Source organism: Callionymus lyra, chromosome 1 (genome assembly GCF_982586985.1).
Source record: "Callionymus lyra chromosome 1, fCalLyr1.hap1.1, whole genome shotgun sequence".
Classification (NCBI taxonomy): Eukaryota; Metazoa; Chordata; class Actinopteri; order Syngnathiformes; family Callionymidae; genus Callionymus; species Callionymus lyra.
This window is the reverse complement of record NC_141818.1, coordinates 40,643,038-40,666,299: the sequence shown is the minus strand read 5'-3', so window position 1 is coordinate 40,666,299 and position 23,262 is coordinate 40,643,038. Positions and strand designations below refer to the sequence as shown.

At 38.5% G+C, this 23,262-nt stretch overlaps 1 protein-coding gene across 6 annotated transcripts in view; it reads left to right on the top strand.

The window, feature by feature from the left end:
- inpp4b (inositol polyphosphate-4-phosphatase type II B) overlaps positions 1 to 23,262 on the top strand; it is a 160,829-nt gene that overhangs the window by 65,042 nt on the left and 72,525 nt on the right. For 5 of the 6 annotated variants that reach the window (XR_015713327.1, XM_087807638.1, XM_087807628.1 and 2 more), the window contains one exon: positions 13,031 to 13,110. Coding sequence is in view for 4 of the 6 variants with exons in the window: in XM_087807638.1 (XP_087663764.1) it covers positions 13,031 to 13,110 (80 nt within the window). In the remaining 2 variants the exon portion in view is untranslated. Of the gene's footprint in view, positions 1 to 5,076; positions 5,277 to 13,030; positions 13,111 to 23,262 lie in introns of those variants that run through there. The other variant, XM_087807665.1, reaches the window with a different exon arrangement.

Below are 23,262 nucleotides of genomic sequence, written 5' to 3'. Positions count from 1 at the left end.
CCTTAAAAATATTTCTGTGTCCATATGGTCTTTCAGGACAGTTGTCCCCCAAACCCCTGGTCCGTGAGACTTTTGTTAATGGGCGCACAGAAAGAAAATGTATTTATTTTTATTGCTTAATATATGTTTAGTTTAGAAAAATAAAACAAATTTTCTCTGAAATAACACGAGTGCGCGACTCTTGACTCGTAAAAATAAGTGAAACACAATATTTAGCAATAAAATGTCTGTTTCAGATTTATTCATTCCATATAAATAATGCTTAAACAACAAATAAAAGACACACACATACAGAACACCATCGTCGGTATACAATCAAATATACATCAAAGCAAATCATTTTTTGGTGTGTCCAGAGCTTTTGCCAATTTTGTTTTTTTGTGCACTTAAAAGTAGTTGTTTTTGCAGGTTATGCGATCATACTTTTACTTTTTTCTATCTGAACGTTTGTACGGGAATATAATCCTGACATTTAACCTGTCCGTGGTTCAAAAAAAGTTGGGGACCCCTGTTTTAAAACACCACAAAAAAAACATAATCAATATGTCTGTTGTTTTTTGGTAGCGAATGGATACAAAATCTGAAACGTATTCACTGACGTGTTCCTAGATGTTGCCTTTTCTTCACCATATATTCAACCTTCATTATACCAGGCAGTGCAGATTTAGAACAAGTTCTTCCTCATAGCTGGGACCTGGCAAAGGGAGCCAGTAGTAGAGATTAGCCAGCTATGACTGTGTTCTGCTGCTTTGTGCAGATTTATCCAGAACTAAAGGATTAACATCATTTTGTCATTCTTGAATATGACAAGAAAAGTATTTTTTATATCCAAATACATGGCTGTTGTCGAACATTATATTTATTACAGAAAAATGTAAATTACTGCTGATCTTATCTAACATTTATTTTTGGTCACTTGTTCCCTTAGGGGGGGGTCGCAGGTCGCTGGAGCCTAACCCAGTTTCTTTGAGCAATAGGTGAGGGACACCCTGGACAGGAAGAGAGTCTATTGCAAAGATATACGACCCTTGACCCCCTCATACCAATGGGCAATTTCCCCAAGTTTCCAATCGACCTCTGTATGTTTTTGTACTGTGGGAGGAAACCGGAGTGCCCGGAGTAAACCCACACAACACAACAGGGAGAACATACAATCTCACACAGAAAGGTCAAAGGTTGCCTTCCTCCTGACCTGGAAGCGAATCTTGCTCTGACCACCGCGCCGCAGTGCGTCCAATTATCCAACACTTTCAAACTTTGGATCCAAAGCTGGACTTTTTTATTTTTCCTGAAATCCTTGAGAACAAAAAGTACTCCTTTCCTCATATATCTTTACCAAAATAGAATAAAGTAGCATATCTGGGACCAGTCTCTCTTTAAAAAATGGGGCCAGAGCACCATGAAAAGGATGTGGAGCCCAGAGTGGTTATTTTTCTTCTAAGAACGAGGAGCTTTTGTTGCAGCAGGTGAAGCATGAACGTGTTGAACAATCGCACATTATTTTTAAGGCTGACGGTGACAACGTGAGCTCCTTTGATTGACCAATTTTAACTACTTACGCGTGTGAGTACACATGTTGATGAAGCTTCATTTTCAATGCTCCGTAAATGCATAGTAGATGAAGACGAGAGAAGCTTCTACACAAGAGAATTGTCAGATTAATTTGGATGGACAGTCCTAGGAGTGGAATATATATATATATTACATTTCAATTTGAATATTTTTGTTCAGTAAAGCTCAATCTCTATTCTACATAAGTGTTCATTGGATTTCGTTCTGGCGTTTTGGTCGACACTTGCAGAGTACACTATGCTCCTCATAAAATTTGTTTTTAGCATATTGTTTTCTTCGTGTTTTGCTGGTTGTAGGATAAACGACAAAGTCTATATACTGTATATATTATGTTCTTAAAATTCTGGTAATCTTTGTTTTAATGAATACCAACATTGTATATACTGTATGTCCATGTATAGTAAGTTTTGCTTTTTATTCGACCAACGTTACTTCACAGTCTACTCTAGATAGTTCACATTTCAACAGTGATATCGGATCAGTATTGGTCAATAATCAAAGCCACCATTAAAGTCCCAACATCACTAGTGAACAATGTCTGTCCATCGTGGTGAAGAATCTACTGCATCTTTGTTCATCGACTTTATGACTAAAAGAACAAGCTGGTTTTTGAAAATGTAAGTAAGTAATTTTTATTTGTATAGCGCTTTTCTAGACCAGGGTCACAAAGCGCTTAACCAATCAAAACAATATTCAATAAAATATATACTTTAAAGATCAAGATAATACTGATAACACAACAGGAGTTCCAGAAAATCAAGCAAAAGCCTGAACAAATAAGAATGTCTTAAGATGTTTCTTGAAGGAGTCAGTAGATCATCAAACACAGAAGGAGAGGAAGATCGTTCAAAAGTTTAGGAGCAACAGTCTGGAAGGATTTCTCTCCTCTGGTCCGGAAGTTAGGGAACCCTCAGTAGATTCTGATCCACAGATCTCAGAGCCCGAGCTGGGGTGTAAGGCTGGATCAGATCACTGATGTAAGGAGGAGCCTGACCATGAATAGATCTGAAAATGTCTGGACTTTCTCTTAGAGATAAGGTGAGGAGTGCAGTCTTGGAGAAGAATTGTCTCCTGCTTGGTCCAGAAATACCTTCTTGTTAACCCAGAAACGCTAGAAGAATTTTCAGAAGAGGGGAAGGTGTGGTCCTCGTAACTCTAGCTGCTGCCATCACGACTAGACATGGTCTAAGCAGCAGGAGATCTTTCTCCTCTGCGCTCGTGATTCCAGAACAGAATGGAGAAGAACCGGCTGATGCCGAAGGTGTGCTAATGTATAATGAGGTACCTGCAGTCTGACATTGGGGCCATTGAGCGACTCAAAAGTTCAGAAACCCTTTGAATATGTCAAACAATTCAAACTTCAAAGCAGGGCATTAAAAAACTGCCAGTTTCCACGGCGCTCCATTAGCTTCTTTTGAAGGAGCTTTCATCTGGGATTTTCTGTGCTTTTATTGTGTCGAGTGAGGTTTCGCGGAGTAAGTGGCATTGTGTGTTATTTTTCAGCAGGTTTAGGTCGATGCATCCCCGATGCAAATGAGGTGCGTATTCATGATGAGCAGCTCGAACGCGTCTAAATGACCTTTCGTTTCATGCACTTGCATGAGCGTTTTACAGGAACATAAATGGTCTGCTTTAAACAATTGTGTCAACCAGGTTTCGGTCTTTCTTTTTAATAGTTGTCGGCAAGTTATCGAGAAAGTCCAACCCCAGATATATGATGGGAAAAATGTGCATATTTATTTCATAGTATATGTTTTTGGTTTACATTTAGTGATTAGTGTTAAGATGTATTTTCTATTAAATATGCTTGAACAATTAAACAGTTTTTATTTAGCTTTCTTTTCATTGGAGATTCGTGATAACGATTCTAGCAGAATGACCGGTTCAGGTAAGATTAATACAGAATAAATAGTACGTAAAATTATATAAAAATGGACGAAATTAACAGTGTAACCAAACAAAATAATCCCAGAAACATTAAACAACCTTTTTTTTAAATTACACGGACAAGAAAAACAACAAGAATTAACCCTCGTGTTATCTCAGGGTCAAGGTGACCCGGAGGCCTGGAAACAAATCTGTTTGTGGTACCCCTTGTGTTGCCCCTGGGTCAAGGTGAACCACCGCTGCACATGTATTTATGGAAACCAGCGAGGTCGTTCAAACACCTGTTTTCGGGACCCCTGGGTCACCTTGACCCTGAGATAACACAATGGCTACCTTTGGTGGTTCAGCTAGAGCTAGACTACAAACATTTATGTGTTTTATATTTTTTGGTTTCTATTTTCCTCATCAAAACCTTGATATCACATTAGAAAACACTAAGAAACACACTTTATTTATTTGTTACATTATAATAATAATAATCTGTTTTGCTTCCAAACAATTTTTTTTTTGGGGGGGGGGGCATCTTCATGTTTTCCATTTGTTAAGGGCATTTCTACAAGTTTTACTAAAGTACTGGTTTGTCGACCCTTAATAAAAAGATGTTGTTTCAGACCCAGCTTGTGGTTAGATTTATATCGACATTAATCTTTGATATTCTACCTTCTATATGCTGTTGGTTTTACCATTTCTCTGGAAAATAATGTACAAAAACAAAACAAAAAACGCTGTAAAGGTTCTTCATCAGGTGCTTTTGAAAGCATCTCTTACTTCCTTTCTAGCACTTATCACTATTATCCTGAACATCCTGAAGGGCGAGTGTCATTCTGCTTTAGTTCGGTTGGGGGGGTGAGTGTGGGGGGGTGGTTGATCTTGTCTCTGGCTCAGTGACCCTCGACACTGTTAGACAGCATTCGAATGAATATTTTGCCGTGACATTGACATGCAGGAAACTTAAATGCACTCGCGGAAATGTAAAATAGTCACGCCCGGCTTTAGCTCTCCTTGTGTGAACACGAAAAAATGGTGTGTGTGTGTGTGTTCAAAGCGGCGTGCGATACATTTTCGTGTGAAGGGGTTGCAGTGTTTGTTGTTCTGCCAGAATTACTCATCCTTTGGTGTCAGCGTGTTTAGAATAAACCCTCTTTAATCCAGGGTTTGAGTCCAGGTTGTTGAAACCAATGTCAGCGTGGGATGTTATTTAAAAAAAAAAGAAAAGAAAAACACTTTTTTTTTTTTTTTGTTGGTGGAATTCTAGAGGCGCCCCCCCGACACCCGTCGTAGCGTGATGTCGACACGTCGGTTCTTATTCGCGGCTCATCTTGATTTGCCCCATCGCGAGTTTCTTTTCCCGTTTTCGGCCGCTTGAGTCACCAACCACACGAGGCGCTGACACACGGCTCCGCCCACCTTCTCCCCAGCCTGTCTTCCTCTATTCTGTCATACGGGCTCTGATATGATTGCATTGTGTTCTGCCCGTTAACTTCCTTCCTTCACGTCTCGGCCCCTCCTGTGTCGTTCTCTCTCCGCCGCCCTCCCTCCTGCGTTTTCCCTTCACCGCCTCCTCTCACCAACAGTAGCGACGGCAGCAGACTCTGGATCTGCCTGCATCTCGGTCACACCGGAGACTGCAGCAGCCGCTGGATGCTTGTGGAGTATCACTGTGTGCGAGGAGGAGGATATCCTGGAGTGGATCAACGTGCCGAGACCAGATCCACTTGACTCCGTTTGGGGGTTTTTTCCGATCGCTAACTTTACTGACCTTTTTTTTTTTCCATCGTATCTGAAGATTTACTTGCGCTCCTGCTGGCACAGGAACTGTAAGTCATCGCATCGAATGAAATCATTTCATCAGGATTTTTTGTCTTTTTAACCCAACTTTAAAAATATCTTTATTTATGTACTTTACCCTTTTTCTCACAATGGAAACAACAGTAATGTTGCTAAATTTCAAAGGGAAATCTTATAAAATTAACTTGAATAGTGTAAAAAAAAAAGGTGAAGTTCTCATGAACATGTTTTTTAAGAGTCCAGGAGTGAAAAAAGCAGAGGATGAACACGGATGAGGGATAAATGAATAGCATATGATGCAGTGGATTGAAGAGCTTTTGCAGAGACGTCTTCACGTGGCTCCAGCTGTGAGTGTCTTGTTGTTGTGTCTGGGTTGAGATGCAAGAAAGCTGGAGGGATTACTTGTAACTAAATCTGTGAAGTAAGTAACAGTTGAAGCGCCTTTTTCTAGACCAGGATCATTAGTGACCATTTCATGTATGTCTTTGATTTATTCAACAACATCAGTTTAAACCTGTGCATATGCAGTGTCATCCCTCTCGGCAACGGTGCCCCAAATAGCTCCTGTGGTGCTTTGCCGCCCAGCAAACCACTCAAAGCTTGACATGGATAGACTTCAATTTTAAATACAGTATTCCGGTAACTAATGTTGCTAAATAGAGCAGTGCATCATGGGAGTTGTTGGCACCATAAGTAAAACGGTTGCGGTAATTAAGGTGTCATATAGATTATACTTTCCTAGTGTAAAGAAGGAACTTTGCTGTTCATTTCTGAATTTGGCTAAAATTTATTTAAATATAAAGTACATTGTGCAAATCTGTAAGTAGTAGTAGTATAGTATGTATTAACTAAATCACATGTTTATTGATTTAAATTGAGGTTAAGTGGTAGATCATTAATATTTATTCTAGTTTTTTAATTGGCTTTATAATCACGTATTAAAATGTATTTATTCTAATTGGGGTTGTCCAGGTAAGTCTAGTCATTAACTTAAGTAAGGGCTTAAGGAAAAAACAATGAATGAAGAAAATAAGTTGAGTTGATTTATTGGCCCTAAAGTTTCCTTAAAGGCCATGAAATTATGGAAATGATCTATATTTAATTGCTTTTTATATGGTATAAACTTCACTGAGATTGCATTTATTAAAATGTTTCATCCTGGTTCTTCTTAAAGCTCCAGTTTTTTTAGTTTTTTTTTTTAGTCAAGACAATGAGAAAGTACATACCCGAATGACAACATGACAGGCATCGAAGATGGACATAAAATGTTCTTGTTTTTATTTGTCTTCTGTTTTTTAAACACCGCTAATGAAAAAAAACTCATGTAAACATATATACCGTATTTTCCGGACTATAAGTCGCAGTTTTTTTTCATAGTTTGGCCGGGGGTGCGATTTATACTCTGGAGCGACTTATGTGTGAAATTATTAACACATTATTACCGGTATATCATTTCACATGTTATTTTCACACTAAACTGCAAGAGGGCGCTCTAGGCCTGTGTTGATCATTTCGACGTAGAAGAGGAAGCACCGCATCTTCTATCTCCCGAATTACGGGAGTTGTTTAAAAGTGACACCGAGGATGAAGATTTCATTGGATTTGAGTTATTTGGAGTTACACGGATGGTTTGGTAAACTTCTTAGCATGTTATTTATGCTATAGTTATCTGAATAACTCTGAATATGTTATGTTAACATACCAGGCACTTTCTCAGTTGTGTCATGTAACGTAACCGTACAATTATTCAACCTGTTGTTGCCTCTATTCTATTTTTATTTTAAATTGCCTTTCAAGATGACATGTCTGTTCTTGGTGTTGGATTTTATCAAATAAATTTCCCCCAAAAATGCGACTTATACTCCAGTGCGACTTATATATGTTTTTTCCTTCTTTATTATGCATTTTACGGCTGGTGTGACTTGTAGTGAGAGTATCTGGATGTTCTGTTCTATGTTAGTCTATGTATCCTTTGTCTTTGTTGTTTTTCTTTGATCTATGTTCTTTGTCTTTATCTTTAGACTTAGCTTGTGTCATCTTGTTCTTTCTCTTTATCTTCTTGTTCTTATTTTATTTTGATTTATTTTTTATTTTTATAAAAAAAATGCTGTATGTATTGACTATTGGAAAAAAACGATCAATAAAGTTTTACCTTACCTTACTCTGGAGCGACTTATAGTCCGGAAAATACGGTACTGTATATATTTATATATGTTTTTTTTCTTTTTGCTTATGATATGACTCTTACTCAACTTTTCCCTTCTCTTTAAACATATTATTTTCTTCCTTTTGTCATTTTAACATGCATCTAATTCCCCTTTTGTTACACAGATTTTTGTTGTATTTTTTCGAGACCGATCTCACAGATTTCACTGACCGACTGGACTAGAGGGTTGTAACGAGACTGTGCCGGCACTACATGACGGTACTGTATGAAAGTAAATGATGACATGGAGCGTTAGCAATAATCAGATGCTACGAGTCAGGACTTTATATCGCTTGTCAATATATCGTTCGCACTCCGCTGGGCGACACCAGGACGAGAAGGACTGCGACTTGCCAACTGTCGTAAAGTGGGACGATAAAAAAGCGCCTATGGGATGTTAACAACCGTTAATATATATTCCTCGGAGATCGCCGTCTGTGTTACAAAACTAGGGAATCAATTACACGATAAAAAAATTAATGTTCAAGAAAAAAATAATTTCAATTCACATCGACCCTTATTGAAAGGATTTTCTTGGCGCTTGCGAGTTTAATCCCCAGACATGACCTCGGATTTATTCAGCAAGTCTTCCCGTGCTGGGCTGGTTACTGATCGTGTTCACCCAGCGAGCTGTAGATTCCTTTTTTTTCAGACTCTTCTTTTGAAGGGGAACGACTGCGGATCAGAACCGCGAAATCTGATGTTGGCTGAGGGGAAAAAAATGTGTGGAAACATCATTTCTTGGCTGCAGTTAGTGATGGTCTGACGAAGCTTCATGAAGCAGTGTCATTATGTTCAGAGTCCACTAGATGGCGGTCTCTGCACTATTTTCCTTTGTTTTGAACAGCTGTTCTGATAACACTTCATTTTTTAACGGATGGCGCCACCTTCTGACCTCTAAACAACATGACACTGTTTCATGAAGCTTCGTCAGCTCATCACTACCTGCATTAGAGAAGCTCTACCTTTGGGTTCTTAAGTGAGGGGACTTTGATTCAGAAGCTTATTCCGATCAAACATTCAATAACGGCTGCAAGCGACTCACACTAGCACAGAGATCCTGCTGGTCTGCTTGGATTCCTCCATGGAAAATAATTGTCTTTTTGCCATCAGCGGTTTATTTACTGAGCTCAACAGCTGAACCTTCATCTCAGACATCAGCATCGCAACCTCCTCAAAAGAATACCCAACAACATTCAAAAATTGATGAAAAAAGAGACATTATTTAATAACATTTTCTATAAAAATTTTAATTTCTAATTCAGACTTGAAAAAATATTCCAATACATTTAATAAATGCTATTTAAGAGACACTTGTGGTCTGCGCTGAGATAAAAGGAACATCTGTTACTAGTGATGGTCTGATGAAGCTTCATGAAACAGTGTCATGTTGTTTAGCGGTCAGTAGGTGGCGCCATCAGTTTAAAAATGATGTAATTTTATTTTATTCTAACAGTATTTTGCATTGTGATCTCTGCTTTACAACCCTGCATATGTTTATTTAAACACTTGTTTGCGTTGAGGGCTCTTGAAGGCAGATTGGATGGTTTTCTGTTTTTGTAAAAGTTGAGAGAAATTTAGCTCCTTGTTAAAGGTTGGCAGTGTCGCAGTACTTATATAAAATAGATGTCTTTCTGTGGGCGTTTTTCTTATTTCAAAAATACCAAGGGACATATTTCAATTATCAGCTGATGATATCTTAATCAATATTGTTTGTCCATTAATGATGAAATTTACACATAAGCATTTTTGAGGTCCTTGGTATTGATGATGTTTATCGCCATCTAGTGGGCTCTGAAATCGATGATACTGCTTCATGAACTCATCACGAGTCATAATCCAAACATAAGCTGTAACATTCAAATCTATTTTTGATTGACAGAAGGCTGTATGGACAGTTAAAAAAAATCACCATGAACAAAGTTATCTAAGAACAGTAAAGCTGGAAATCTTTAAAAGTTTAATTACAGATTTTAATTAAACGAGTCCTTGCAACACGTACTTCAAACAAACTTTAAACATTTGGGATATTTTCAAGTCTAAACTTCTTATAAAGAAACTAAAGAAAAGTCTTAGTTTCAGTCAGTTTTTCTGAGATTCTTTTAATTTACCAATAAATAGAGTTAGAAAAATCATTCTTCCTGTTCCTGGTCAACAGAGTTCACTGCCTGACGATGAAGTTTAGGCTTTTTTCAAACACTGATGACTGACCTTTTCCACTTCTTCCTTCCTTTGTTTCTGCATGTCTGTGCAAGTCTGGCAAGGAAATGTGGTGACTGAGCTTCGCCTTTAGCATGTGTGGTTCTCAACAGGGTAGCAGGAAACTGCTGCAGTGTAGATGATTGAAAGAAAAGGTCAGAAGAAGAAATGCCTTTTTTTTTTTTTCATCACCAGCTACAGAATATATAAACTCGAAGGAGAGAAGAAAGTGCAATCTGTGAGTAAGTTTGGGGTTCATGCAAAATTAAAAAGCAGAATAAATATTAAAGTCAAGTTTGGAAACCTATATTAGAAAACTAAGGAGCACAAAAAAGGGAAGAAAATAAACAATGAGTAGAAAAGTACAAACACTGTAAAAGTATTGATTGTGATAGATGACAATGACCACAAAGTCGGTTTCTATTTTCTTCCCTGGTTTTATCTTCTTACTGTACTTGGATTCGCTGTCTCTGATGAACTTCTGTAGCAGTTCAGTCGTCACATGACACTCTCCGGACAAAGTGACTTAGTTGACACCATCGTTGAAATAATTTCTAGAGAGATCTACTGAGTTAGTGCTGTCACGATAATCGCAATGATCTAAGTTATTGAATTAAAATACATGAAATATCATTAATATAATAAGAAGGGCCTGTTTCTTCAGCACTTTTTTGAGACCACAGAGTGAACTTAAGTGATTGTATTTCCTATGAATAGTTCTTGTTTGAATGATTTCGTTCATTTTCATTTAATTTGCCGCTTATTCCCTTTTGGGGATCGCGGGGGCGGGGGGGCTGGAGCCTATCCCAGATTCTTGGGGCGAGAGGCAGGGGACACCCTGGACAGGACCCCAGCCTTTCGCAGGACACACAAAGACACACAACCATTCACACACTCATACCTACAGACAATTTCCCCCAAGTTCCCAATTATCTTCTGTATGTTTTTGGACTGTGGGATGAAAACCGGAGTTCCCGGAGTAAACCCAGGCAACACGGGGAGAACATACAAACTCCACACAAAAAGGTCACAAGTTCGCTACCTACCGACCTGGAAGCAATCCGGCAACCTTCTTGCTGTGTTATTTATGTATGAAAATGTTTTTAGTTAATGTAACTATTAAACATTTTAAAGGCGGAACCTATTAATGGCTGTGTAGGAGTCACTGCATTTTTGATAAAAGATTAGAATTTACACAAAAGTTGTATAATCCCATCGGAAGACTCATGAAAAAAAAAAGCTCCTGAACAGGCCTTAGTTCCACTGAACACTCACTCGCTTTAATTGACACGACTCGGAAAAGTTTCTTTCCAAATATATAGCAGTCGACGAGGCTGAAAGTAAAGAGTATCTTGCTGTGCGGTTCTGCTGGAACTTGGTCTCCTTTTTCCTTCTACCGACGACGGTCACTTGGGAAATAAAACGTCTTTTTCAACAGTAATGAGCAGAAATCTCATTAGCAAGCGTCGCACAGAAGAACCACGATACAAAAGACTGGGCAGCTATTGAAAGGATTATCATTTAACATGATCTCATTTTGGAGTTATCGAGAGCATTGTTTCATTTACGGCAACTGTGTGTTTGTGACAGTGATTCCAAATCCCTGCAGCCCGTTAATAGGCCTTCGATGAGTTCAGTCCAAAGCATTTTTGACTTGAACAAATTCTGTGCAAAAAAGCGCAAACGGCATTACGTGTCAGCGAGTCTGCGTCTTTCGCCGCGGCTGACATCGTGCTGATGTCGGCGTTCCGCGTGCCGCCTGACTAGCCTCCGTTTCAAGATCTGGGCTACGCTGTCAGGTTACATCCCCTCGTGCTCAACTTCTGTTGGGTGTAATTCGTCTTGGCAGCCACACTTAGATTAGAGACCAAAAATAACTGAGTCATGAAGGATTCTCATTCGAGTCGCTCATGGATGACAGGGTTCATTATTCTGAACGTCAACATTTGTTTTGTTTTGTTTTTTTTCCCAGACTCTGCCTTAAATATCATAAAACAATGTTGCAGCATGAAGGAGAAATTGTGTAGGAATGGACGTAGTATCTGCGATGTCTCATATGATCATAGATTTAAAGGTCGAATAAAGTGTTCATTTGAGTTAGTAAGTAGTTAAGTCTCTTGCAGTGTCACAAAGAGCTTAAAAAACAAAATAATACACAGTTAAAACACATACTTTAACAGGACAAAACAACAGTGGCAAACAGGGCAGCCCCAAGATAATGAAGAAAAAGGTCTTAAGATGCTTCATCAAGGAGTCCATCAATTCTCTTAAAGGGATCCTGGGATATTGACTAAGTGTTGAGATTATTTGTAGAGTAATCTCTTCCTTTTAAGAGTTATAGACAAAAATGTTTGTTCATTTTAATGTAGCGGCTAGTGTTCGGTTGTCGTCGTCTTCAAAACTAATGTCTAGATTTAAGTGTCTATTAAATAGATCTTGGACCTCTATTGTACTCGTCTGTGTCTGTTTGTACAAAACTCTCTATTTAAATATTTACTTACTAGAAAATGATCTTAAGCCCCGCCCACTGAAAACAATGTTGTTTAACATAACCGCGCACACTCTGCTGTGATTGGTCAACCATTGAGGTTTGTCAACGTAAGTCATCAATCCAGGAATTCTCCACCTTCAAGGGACTCGTTGTATAAACAAGTGGGGGCATGATTAGAGCTGGCAGGAGGAAAAGTGGACTCTGCTCTCGTAACTTCTAGTTTGCCAAGATTTTAGACGCGGGGGAGCTTAGAGTGGGCTTCATTTTTAGGTACTGAATGTTGGTTTTGAAAGATGTGGGACTGACTTTTATGCTGTCTATCTGCTTCTCCTCCGGGCTAATTGAAAAACATTTTTAAAAATAGTGTTCAATTTGGGAGTTGGGAAGCAACTAATGTAACTTCCTGGTTGGTTTAAATGCACGATGATTTAAAAAAAAATTAAGTAATACTTCTTAGGATTCCCCAGATGACACCTGCAGTAAATGTTGTTTCGTTGTTGTCATCTCAAGGCTTCTGTCTGCCTTTCTTAAACTGTCTTGCCTTCTAAATCACCACACACTAAGGCATTTTAAAGGTTAGGTGTGTCTGCTGTGTGTCTATACTGTGTGTGTGTGTGTGTGTGTCTATTTTCTTCTAAATGTGGTTCATTCCTGTGTGTTATTGATAGGCTGGTTCCCCAGCACTCTGTTCATGACCCACTTCCTAGACGTCTTGTAAAACCGTGCCTGCAGGAAATACATGTTCCTAGACAAGCAGACAGAAGGGAAAAAAAACAACTCCATATTGATCTTTCTGTTTGACATAACCGACCGAAAGAAGTGTTTTGTTGTTAATACTTTCAAAACAACTAATGTTGAGTTAATGTTTACTTCTCTGTGTTCTCCAGGGCACGATCCTAGGGACTGCCACCTTTTCAGTCGGCGATCTGCTCAAGGCTAAGGATGAGAAATTGACACTTAATCTGCGGTGAGTTCCTGTCTTTTCTTTTGGCATCTGAGAACTTTATTTCAACATTAAAGTCAGCCAGATAGTGGAGATTAGACACCGGGGACATGTTGGAAAGAGAAAGGGAAGAAATAAAATAGGCACATGTTGGTTAAGACGGTTGATGTTGGAGCGATATTAGCAATATTTCTATGTTTTTTAACTGAGCGCAAGATATGTGATGATGTATAGATGGACAGATGGATAGTAAGATGGATGGATAGATATATGGATGGATACTGGGGTATGAGCGGTGAAGATGAATAGATCTTCGTCCTTCATTTAACAGTGGCGACGGAAAGTCACCGTCACTTATGTTCAGTCAGCAGAAGGAATTGTCAAGAGCTTCCTCTGTTTTCAACTCAAATGTCTTAAACAAACTGAGTCTGGTGCAGAGAAAACGTTTAGAGGAAATAGGTGTTGGAACTGTGTGTGTATGTGTGATTTGACAAACCCTGGAAAGTTCACTCTTTTGTTTCTCTGATGCAAGTTTGGACATTTATTAACGGTCATTTTGTTGAGATATTTAAGATTGGTATGTTGTGGGTTTATTTTTATTATATGAAGGAATGCAGCCTCTCACTAAATAATTAACGAACAAAGTATTATTATTATTATTAATCATCAGCTACACCAGTCGTTTGACATTGAATTAAAGTGGTATTTCACCCAAAACTTCACTGTACTCACCCTCATGTCGACTAAGAATTGGAATAATTTTCAGTGTAATCTGTTCCTTTTTGGCAGAAGTGTAGTGTCTGATGTTCACACTGGTAGCGCTCGCCAGAGACACGTTTCCTGTCTGTGTAGCATGTTAGTCTTTTAGCTTCTGCTACAAACATTTTTTTCTTTTTAAACCAATTCCTCATACAAGATGGACGTTCCAGACGAGCAGTACGGATGTATTTGGATGTTTTTAAGTGTCTTTTTGGACGAAGATGAAGACAAAGACAAGTGAGCTCCAGTCGCTACATTAAAATGAACAAACAGTTTTGTCTTTAACTCTAAAAAGGAACAGATTACTCTGAAAACAGTCGACATGAGGGTGAACCATGACATTCAATAATAATAATCAAAAGCATAATTAATTTTATGTAATGTATCATTAAGGTTGCGACATATTGCTGTGTTTGATGACCTTTCACGATTTTTTCGCACAAATTGCTTTCTTTCTGATCCTTCTATTGCTCTGTGGTTCAATAATGCAAGACTCTGTATCAAGCAAACCTATTATTGACGGTATTGATCCCGATTTACGACACACTATTGCTTCCTCCTTGTTATTTATTGTCTGTGATTCGCTTCATTTCTTCAAATGAGAGCCTGTTGTTGGGTCGGCCTCACAATCCGGTGCCTTTGAAATGAAATGCGGCTACGGTGTGTGTGTGGTGCAGGAGCTGAAGATGTTTGTGCTGCAGAGGCCTCTCAATAATGCATGTTATGTATACACACCAGAGGATGGATTATCTACAAGCAGGAGAGAATTGCACCTCAGCTCACTAGTGAATTGCATAAGTGAATTTATCTTTCAATACAGAGTTGGCTTGAATGGACCTGTCACTCAAGGTCTCTGACATGGATTATATTTCCAATGCTAGTAGTAAGAGGCCTTCACTGACTTTCCTCTGGAGCAGAGGGAAGTTTGGATTGTTGTTTAACTTTTTTATGATTGACCTGACATGGATCATCACTAACTGGAAAAGCATAAATGCAGCACATACTTCTAACAATACAATCACGACTTGAAAGTAGTTTTTGCGCATGGCTAAAACAACCTAAAACCTCTTGTCGAATGACCAATAAAAATACATTTGAAAGTAGTTTAATTTGATTGATTGTATGCTATAATGTGTTCAGCTAATCTGCTGACTGAGATACATGATTGTGTCATTTTAAATGATGTCTATAACGGCTGACATGTCTCACCTACTAAAGTAAATGGAAGCACCTTCAGTAACTTTTCAGTGACTCATTCAGCCGCACTGATTCGGCCACTCCTTCCTGCCCTGACAGTCGAACAGGAAGACAGACATGGAACATGAACTGATTTAGAACAACATATTGATGAAATTCAAGGTCAAATCTGCAGGAGTGACACTAGTCTCTCTATGCCAGGTTTGTCCAAACTTTTTTTTGGAGGATGACCACATTTGATGATGTTGAAAAGAGGGTGGTTAACTTCCAAAGATCTACAACGATCCGGGGTGTAAGTCTTGATCAAGTCACTGATGTAAGATTAACATAGAATAACATCAAATTTTCACTCCACTCCTGTCCTCAAACTCAGAATTAAACACCCTTACAGCACGAGGAATGAATGAGTCCCTGAGTCTATTAGTGTTGCATCATGGGAGGAGCATTCGTGCTCCATCTGCTTCTCTGTTCACTGATGACCTTCGTTATCTGACAGTGTTAAATGGTGTGGAATTTGAGTTTTGGTTGAACTATCACTTTAAAAATGAATAATAGTTTATTTTATGAAGTCATGTCAGATTATATTTTCCCCTATTTTTTCTTGTAGCTTGTATATATATATATATATTTATTTAATTATACTATTGGTTTGAACGCCAGCATTTACATGGTTTGGAAACTATATTTAATTCAATTTAATAGCAGGAGTCTTTACACCGACTTTGGCCACATCAAGGAATACTTAAATCATTTCAAAAGACCCTTCAGTATAATTGCGATGTCAGAAACTTGGAATAAAGTAGACAAAGGGGCAGATTTTTTTCCTGGATGGATATAATCTCGTAAGTGTTAACAGGATCAGGAAAATCAAAGGTGGAGGAGGAGTGGCTCAATTCATCTGAAATACCAACTATGAGACTTTTCAAAGTGAGTCAAAAGCTGTTGATAACTGATTAGAAAATGTGTTCAACGATAGAATCTGTTTGACGAAAGGCAAGCATATAGTTCTTAGCTGTGTTTACAGAGCATCTAAAGTAGAAGATTTTAATGAAGATTTGGGTGAAATATTCTCTGAAGTAAGCCAAAAGAGAGTTTTTATCTGTGGCGATGTAAATATTGAGCTTCTCAATCGTAAACGCGACACGAGAATCGATGAGTTCATCAATATAATGTTTGCGATGGGATGACAACCTATCACCACACGCGCCAGCAGTGTTAAATTAATTTATAATATTTGTAGTAATGTTAATGACATAGCAAGAGGCCTCCTTATAAATGACATAAGTGACCACCTACCAATCTTTGCTTTCTATGACTTGAAATGCACTGGGAGACAGCCTCAGAGCAAAAATACATACATTAGGGTCAGGACCGAAGGAGGATTGAATTCACTGAATAATGAACTACTGAGGCAGAACTGGAAAAATGTTTACAATGAAACGGCTGTGAATGATGCATATTCAATTATTTTTGGCAAACTTTTAAAACACTCTACACTGTCCTGTGAAAAAAAGACACATAAATCAGAAAAAGGAGGTGAAACCATGGCTTACAAAAACATTGATAAATGCCTGCAGGAAAAAAAACACTCTGTACAGTCGGTTCATAAAATCTAGGACGATCCAGTCAGAAATTAGATACAAAAGGTACAAAAACAAACTAAACAGTATCATAAATGAACGCAAGAAAGAATACTACATCAATTTATAAGCAGAAAACATGAACACAGAGATGAGACAACTGGTCAACAAATGTGTAGCAAAAAAATCCACTGACGCTAATGACCTGGATATGAAGTTGATTAAAAATGTCTTAACTGGAATCATTGCGCCGCTAATTTACGATTTCAATCTCTCATTCCAAACTGGGACATTTCCCACCAAAATGAAAGTGGCCAAAGTTATTCCACCGTTCAAGAATGGTGACACACGTGAGTTTACCAACGACAGACCAATCTCAATACAACTCTCAAAAATCCTAGAGCAGCTATTTAGCAATAGATGATTTCATCAACAAACACAAATTCCTTTATGGATTCAGAAGGAATCACTCGACTGCCTTAGCTGTAACTGAATCTGTGGAAATTATAACCGACGCCATCAACCAAAAACTTCACTCAATAGGAATTTTCGTAGACCTGAAAAAAGCGTGTGACACCATTAACCATGATATTGTAATGGCTAAACAATATAGATATGGCATTAGAGGCGTAGTACTGGATTGGTTCAAGAGCTACTTACACAAGAGATCCCAATATGTTAAAATAGGTGACAACACATCAACCTGCTTGGACAAAGTCTGTGGTGTCCCACAGGGTTCGGTTCTGGATCTAAAACTGTTTATACTATACATAAATGATATATACAAAGTCTGAAATATTCTGAAATTAATACTATTTGCGGATGATACCAATATTTTGTGTTCTGGGAGTAACTTGAAACGACTCGATGAAACAGTAAATCAGGAAATGGCAAAGCTTCACGTGTGGTTTAATATAAACAAATGATCACTAAATCAAGCGAAAACTAAATACATGCTATTCAGGAAAAAAAGCTGCAACAAAAGTGGTAACATACAAGTGAATGGAGTGAATATTGAAAGGGTCAGTGAGAATAAAGTACTGGGAGTTATTATATTTCTATGGAAGGCACAGAAAATAGTTAATCAAAAAGCACTCCATATTTTGTACTGCGCACTCATCTCTCCACACCTCCAATACCGCTCTGAGATCTGGGATAATACATACAAACTAATACTTCAAAAAAGAGATTTGAGAAGCTTATATTATGCCAGCTACAGGGCACACACAAATCAATTATATATCAAATCCAACATTCTTAAACTACATGACTTGATAAATTGTCGCGCTGTACAAATAATGTACAAGGCCAAGAACAAAAGCCTCCCTCGTAACGTGCAAAAGATCTTTTATGACAGAAAAAATAAACAGAATCTTAAAGGAAATATGAATTTCAGACAAAAGAGGATACGGACTACCTTAAAAACCTTTTCCATATCGGTCAAGTGGAATGTACTAGAAAAGGATGTCAAACATTCAGCAACACTTAATGTCTTCAAGAAAAAGTTGAACAATTCAACCATTGACCGGTACAGAATGATACATGAAATATGCTGATAATGGTCAGAGAAGCTAATCAGACATAGTGTTGAGACAACATGGGACGATAATAAGAGAGCATTTTGTAACTAAACAATGAGTTGAGCCTGAGAAACCTGAGACACTTGTACGTAACAGGATGTTACATAATGTGTACCTGGTTCAAGGGATGGAAGATTGAACGCAACTGTAGTAACATGTTATGTCAAAGTGTCATACGTAAAAAGAATCTGTTATGCCGAAGTGAAAGAAGCGCAAGTATTAGATATGATTATGATTATAAGCTTCTGCTTCTTACGCTTTTCCATTTTAGGACATGCATGTAATATGTAAACTACGATGAAGTGTGATTTTGATGATTTAAACTGACACGCCCGAAATAAACAATATTCATTCATTCATTCATTCATAATAGAAGATGAATGGTGACTATATAACTATATAATATTCATTCTTCTGCACTGAACTAAAACATTCTTAGTGACGCATTTTAACGTCAAAGCTTAAACGATGTAAATGTACTAAACGTATTTGTCAAAACAGCAACAAATAAATCGGCTTTATTTGTACCATTAAAAAAAATATGCATTTCACATTCTGTGGTTGGAAGATATAGTTCATAAGGGAGACCATGAAATGAGACCGAACGGCTCCAGCACTTGCTCTGTGCTTCACCACGAAGAAAAGCTTCTTACCTTTTCCACACATTATACAATCTTGCACATTTATTTTTAACTTTGTATATTTCTGTTAGTGATTTGTTCATCTCCGTCCCCCCCCCTCCGTCCCCCCCTGGCATTAGGCCTCGCGGGCATAATATGAAAATGAGCTCAACACCAGAATCAAGATGCAGTTGGACCAGAAAAAGCCATTTTCTTACTTACAACCTGCTTTCATTACCTGCCAAGCATTTCCACTATTCCTGGGACCTCGAAATGAAGCTCCGAGAATAAAATCGGGATTTCACCTTACACACACACACACACACACACACACACACACAAGCTCAGATAATGCCGGCTCCATCATCCCTGACGTTTGTGTAGTTCATCATCGGCACATAAAAGACGCCAAAGTAAGTGGCTCGAAAACCAGGATAGAGGGGAAATATTTCATAAATCTTGCCGGAATCTTTGCTGAGGCATGCTGGGGGCCGCGCTCATGCCAAGTCCTTGTCTAAATGATGAGGGGGTGATAATGAGGATAAAATGTAGGGCGGGAGAGTGAGTAGGTGTATGTAATAATGTCTAACAGCTCTCCATTAGCGTTGTTCTCGTGCCGTCCTGTGATTAAATTGTGGTGTTCCATCATTCAAGCGACCTGCCGGGTCGATGCAACTTAACACATCCAGGCTGTTTGTTTTGCCGCGGCTTTAGCTGGAGTTGACCTGCGACGGTGCGGTCAGCCATTAAATCCCTCGTCCCCCAATTAAGATGTTTGGTGTAGTTCGGCTCCCGTTTGCTCCCTCTGTGTTTGTTTGTGCAACACGAGTCATGATGGATAATAATGGCTCTTGTCAGATTCATCTTTCATTCATGTGGGGGTTTTTTTTTCCTTTCCTTCTCATCTCTGCAACTTGGAGTCTTTTTTATCCGTCGGATTCTAAAGTTCAATTGAGAATATACTCACAGACACAAGTTCAACGATGAAACTCTGTTTGGGGTTTTTTTTCCCAGAAACTTTCATGTTTGAAATTCCAGTGGGAAGAATTATTTATCTTTGTAATTCGCTCAAATCCTCGATTAAAATTCGGTGCTTTTAAAATTAGACTCGATCGTAAAATAGATACACAACTGTAGTTCAAACTTTATTCGAGAAGGGACTAAATTTGATCAAAATTAAAAGATGAAAATCTCTAGTTGAAAAAAAAAAAGAGTCTCTGGGCCACATTACATCTTTAAGAGGTCAAGGGTCAAATCCTTGATGTCACTATTGTTAAGCAGATGAACGGAAATATTGACTGCGTTTAAGACACAATGTAAGCATCCATTTTAATATGTAAAATGAAAGGTTTATTTTTTTAATTTAACTGCAGATTTACATGGTTTTAATTAAAATCCTAAACATATATGTTGATAGAAAGTGTAACGAGACTTTTCAAATGGACATAAAATTGTACAAAACAGGCTGAAAAACCGTTGCAAACTTCGAAACCATGTGACATCATCAGAGGTCGCGGAAAACTCCATCCAAGGTCGTCCTTCTCTTCTCTCGCACGTCCAGCTGCGGAGCGACGGCCCAGCAGACACATCAGTAGATGAAGAGATTTTATCTCTGCTCGGCTCCGAGGGGACACCAATCAAAATAACATCCGTTTATTTTTGCTCACAAAGCAGATTCTTTTTAAAGAGGTTATGGTCCACTTGGAAGAACTTTGAGCGGCGTATTCATGGAAACAGAAGCCAAGATTACTTTTTCATTAGGTGACGAAAATGATCCTGTATCTTTTTAAAGCCGGGGGTCCCAGAGGTTTTTTCTTTGCACCATAAATCAGTTTAATGTCGGATTTTGGTTCACTGACAAAACTTTAGATAAAAACAGCAACAATGGAAAGTGTGTAATCGGCAAAAAAAACTCCATCACGCTGAAAGGGCTCTGGACTGGTGATGTATTGAGAGTTTTCTCTACTTTACAGGTTTAGTTATTGAGTAAACTAGCCTGAAACAACTAACTTAATATGTTACAGTCAGATAAAAATCCAATCTTTTTTTTAACTAATGTTTAATCCATCTCTCCTGCCTGACTCATGTTTCAAATGTTGAAGTCTTCCTCTCCAAGATGCAGTAAGTCCCTCATCATGACTTTTGAACTTACTTTATAAAGTTCCCACTCGTTTGAAATCCCAGCGAACGAGAGGTTACGAGAGCCCAGTCCTTTATGCTTTGAAAATACTGTAATGTCGACATTGAACTTTAAGAACCAAATAATAAAGAAAAAAAAAATCAATAAAAAATTGGCTCAAATGGAACTTAATGAATAATAATTTGTATAGTTCATAGATAGTTGAGTCTTCTTATAACCACCACCACCTGAAATCAGGCCGAATAACCCACCGCTTTGTTTATACAACGATTCCCTTGGAGGTGGAGAAATCCCTGGATCGATGACGCAGGGCCACGAACCTCGATGCTTGACCAATCACAGCAGAGCGATGTCTGTAAATGATACACGAGATTTCATCTCCAGAGAAAGGCCATCTTAAGTGGGCGGGGCTTAAACACATTTTTTAATGCAGTGGTCCTCAAGCAACGGGCCAGGGAACGGGTCCCTGTGGCATTTGTTTTCTGGCAGCAGAGAAAAATGAAATAAATGATTTTTAAAAATGACCAAAACAAAGTCACAAAGTGCTTAAACAATCAATATGTTATTCAATAAAATATATACTTTAAAGATCAAGATAAAACTGATAACACAACAGGAGTTCCAGAAAATCAAGGAAAAGCCTGAACAAATAAAAACGTCTTCAGATGTTTCTTGAAAGAGTCGGTAGACTCACTCAAGCGCAAAGAGAGAGGAAGATCGTTCCAAAGCTTAGGAGCAACAGTCTGGAAGGATTTCTCTCCTTTGGTTCTGAACCGTGTTCAGGAACCATCAGTAGATTCTGACCTCAGACCTCAGAGCCCGAGCTGGGGTGTAAGGCTGGATCAGATCACTGATGTAAGGAGGAGTCTGACCATGAATAGATCAGAAAGTAAGAACCAGAAGTTGATCATGAAAGAAACTGGCAGCCAGTGAAGAGTTTCAAGGATCGGAGAAATGTGAGTTCTTCTACTAGAGCGGGTCCGAATTCTCGATGCAGAGTTTTATATTAACTGTAGACGAGACAGATCCTTCTTGTTAAGACATGAAAATAAACTATTGTGAACATCTTCCTGCAGTTATTTTGAGATGCATTTTTTTTATTCTCTTAATGTTTGTTTTTTTGTGGGTTGTGCCATTTATATTTTTGATGTTTTTATCTGTAGGTCGGTCCGTGAAAATAATGCCGTCATTAAGTAGGTCCCTGGTGCAAAAAAAAGGGTTAATGTAAATATTTCAATGAAAAGAGACACATTAGTACAAAAGAGTTCATTGATTAGAAACTGAAATGTGTCTTTTTTAATATAAACTTTGAGCATCTTTCATCATATTTCCGGACGGGGGCGTCGTCTACTGTGCGTTGCTTGAAGCTTCATCAACTCAGAGATGCCATTATGTGTAAATGTGGTTATCTAAGATAGATATATAATACAACAAAGATGGGAGGATCTGAAAAGGAAACAGTGATTTCTCTTTAGTCACCCACAGACGTAAGGAATTACAGATACACTGTAGACCTGGAACATACGCGCCGGTCAATAAATCCATAGATCACCTAAAACACACTTGACAGTACCGAGGCGGTTCCTGGATGAGTTGTGACTCGGTTCCAAAAGGAGGGATGACTGATTGCTGATTCACCGCAGGGAAGTCAGCGGAAAACTAATGAGAAAACGGGAGGCGGGAGGAGGCGAGGATTATGAGCGCGCATCAAACGCTGTTCTTCCGGAAGGTCTCTCAATTGTGACGTGCATTTTGATGAGCGTAACGCGATGTTGGCTATTACATTTTAATTAGCTTAATCTTAACTCGTGAACAATTGAGCAATTTGAAAGTGCACGTGAAGCGGATGAGCGGAGGAATTCATCCATCAACTGTGGAATCCATTTATCTTTCAGCATCGGCTTCTCTAATGGTTTTTTATTTTTATTTGAGCTTTACACGATGATATCTTTGACGTGGATGCTTCCATATCAACATACTCATGCGTTGTCAAGGTCGTGCAAGAGTTAGACATCATCTCTTCAGCAGCAGGTCTACTCAAATTATCTCAAGGAGCTTCTTCTATTTGTCACCAAGAGCAACAACCAGGCTTTTGTGTTACCATAAGAACTGCCTGTGTTAGTGTCTGTCAGTGTTTTAGGGGGAAGCTCTGCATGTGTGAAAAAAAGACCAACGTTACTTCATGTTGCTCAAGAGAAATTCTGTTTTCTATTGTGATTTCACATCGATTTGAATTTGAATTTCAAAAGTTTTGTGAGTCAGTGGCTCAGAAAAGCTCTCTGAGTGCCAAGACTTGAAGC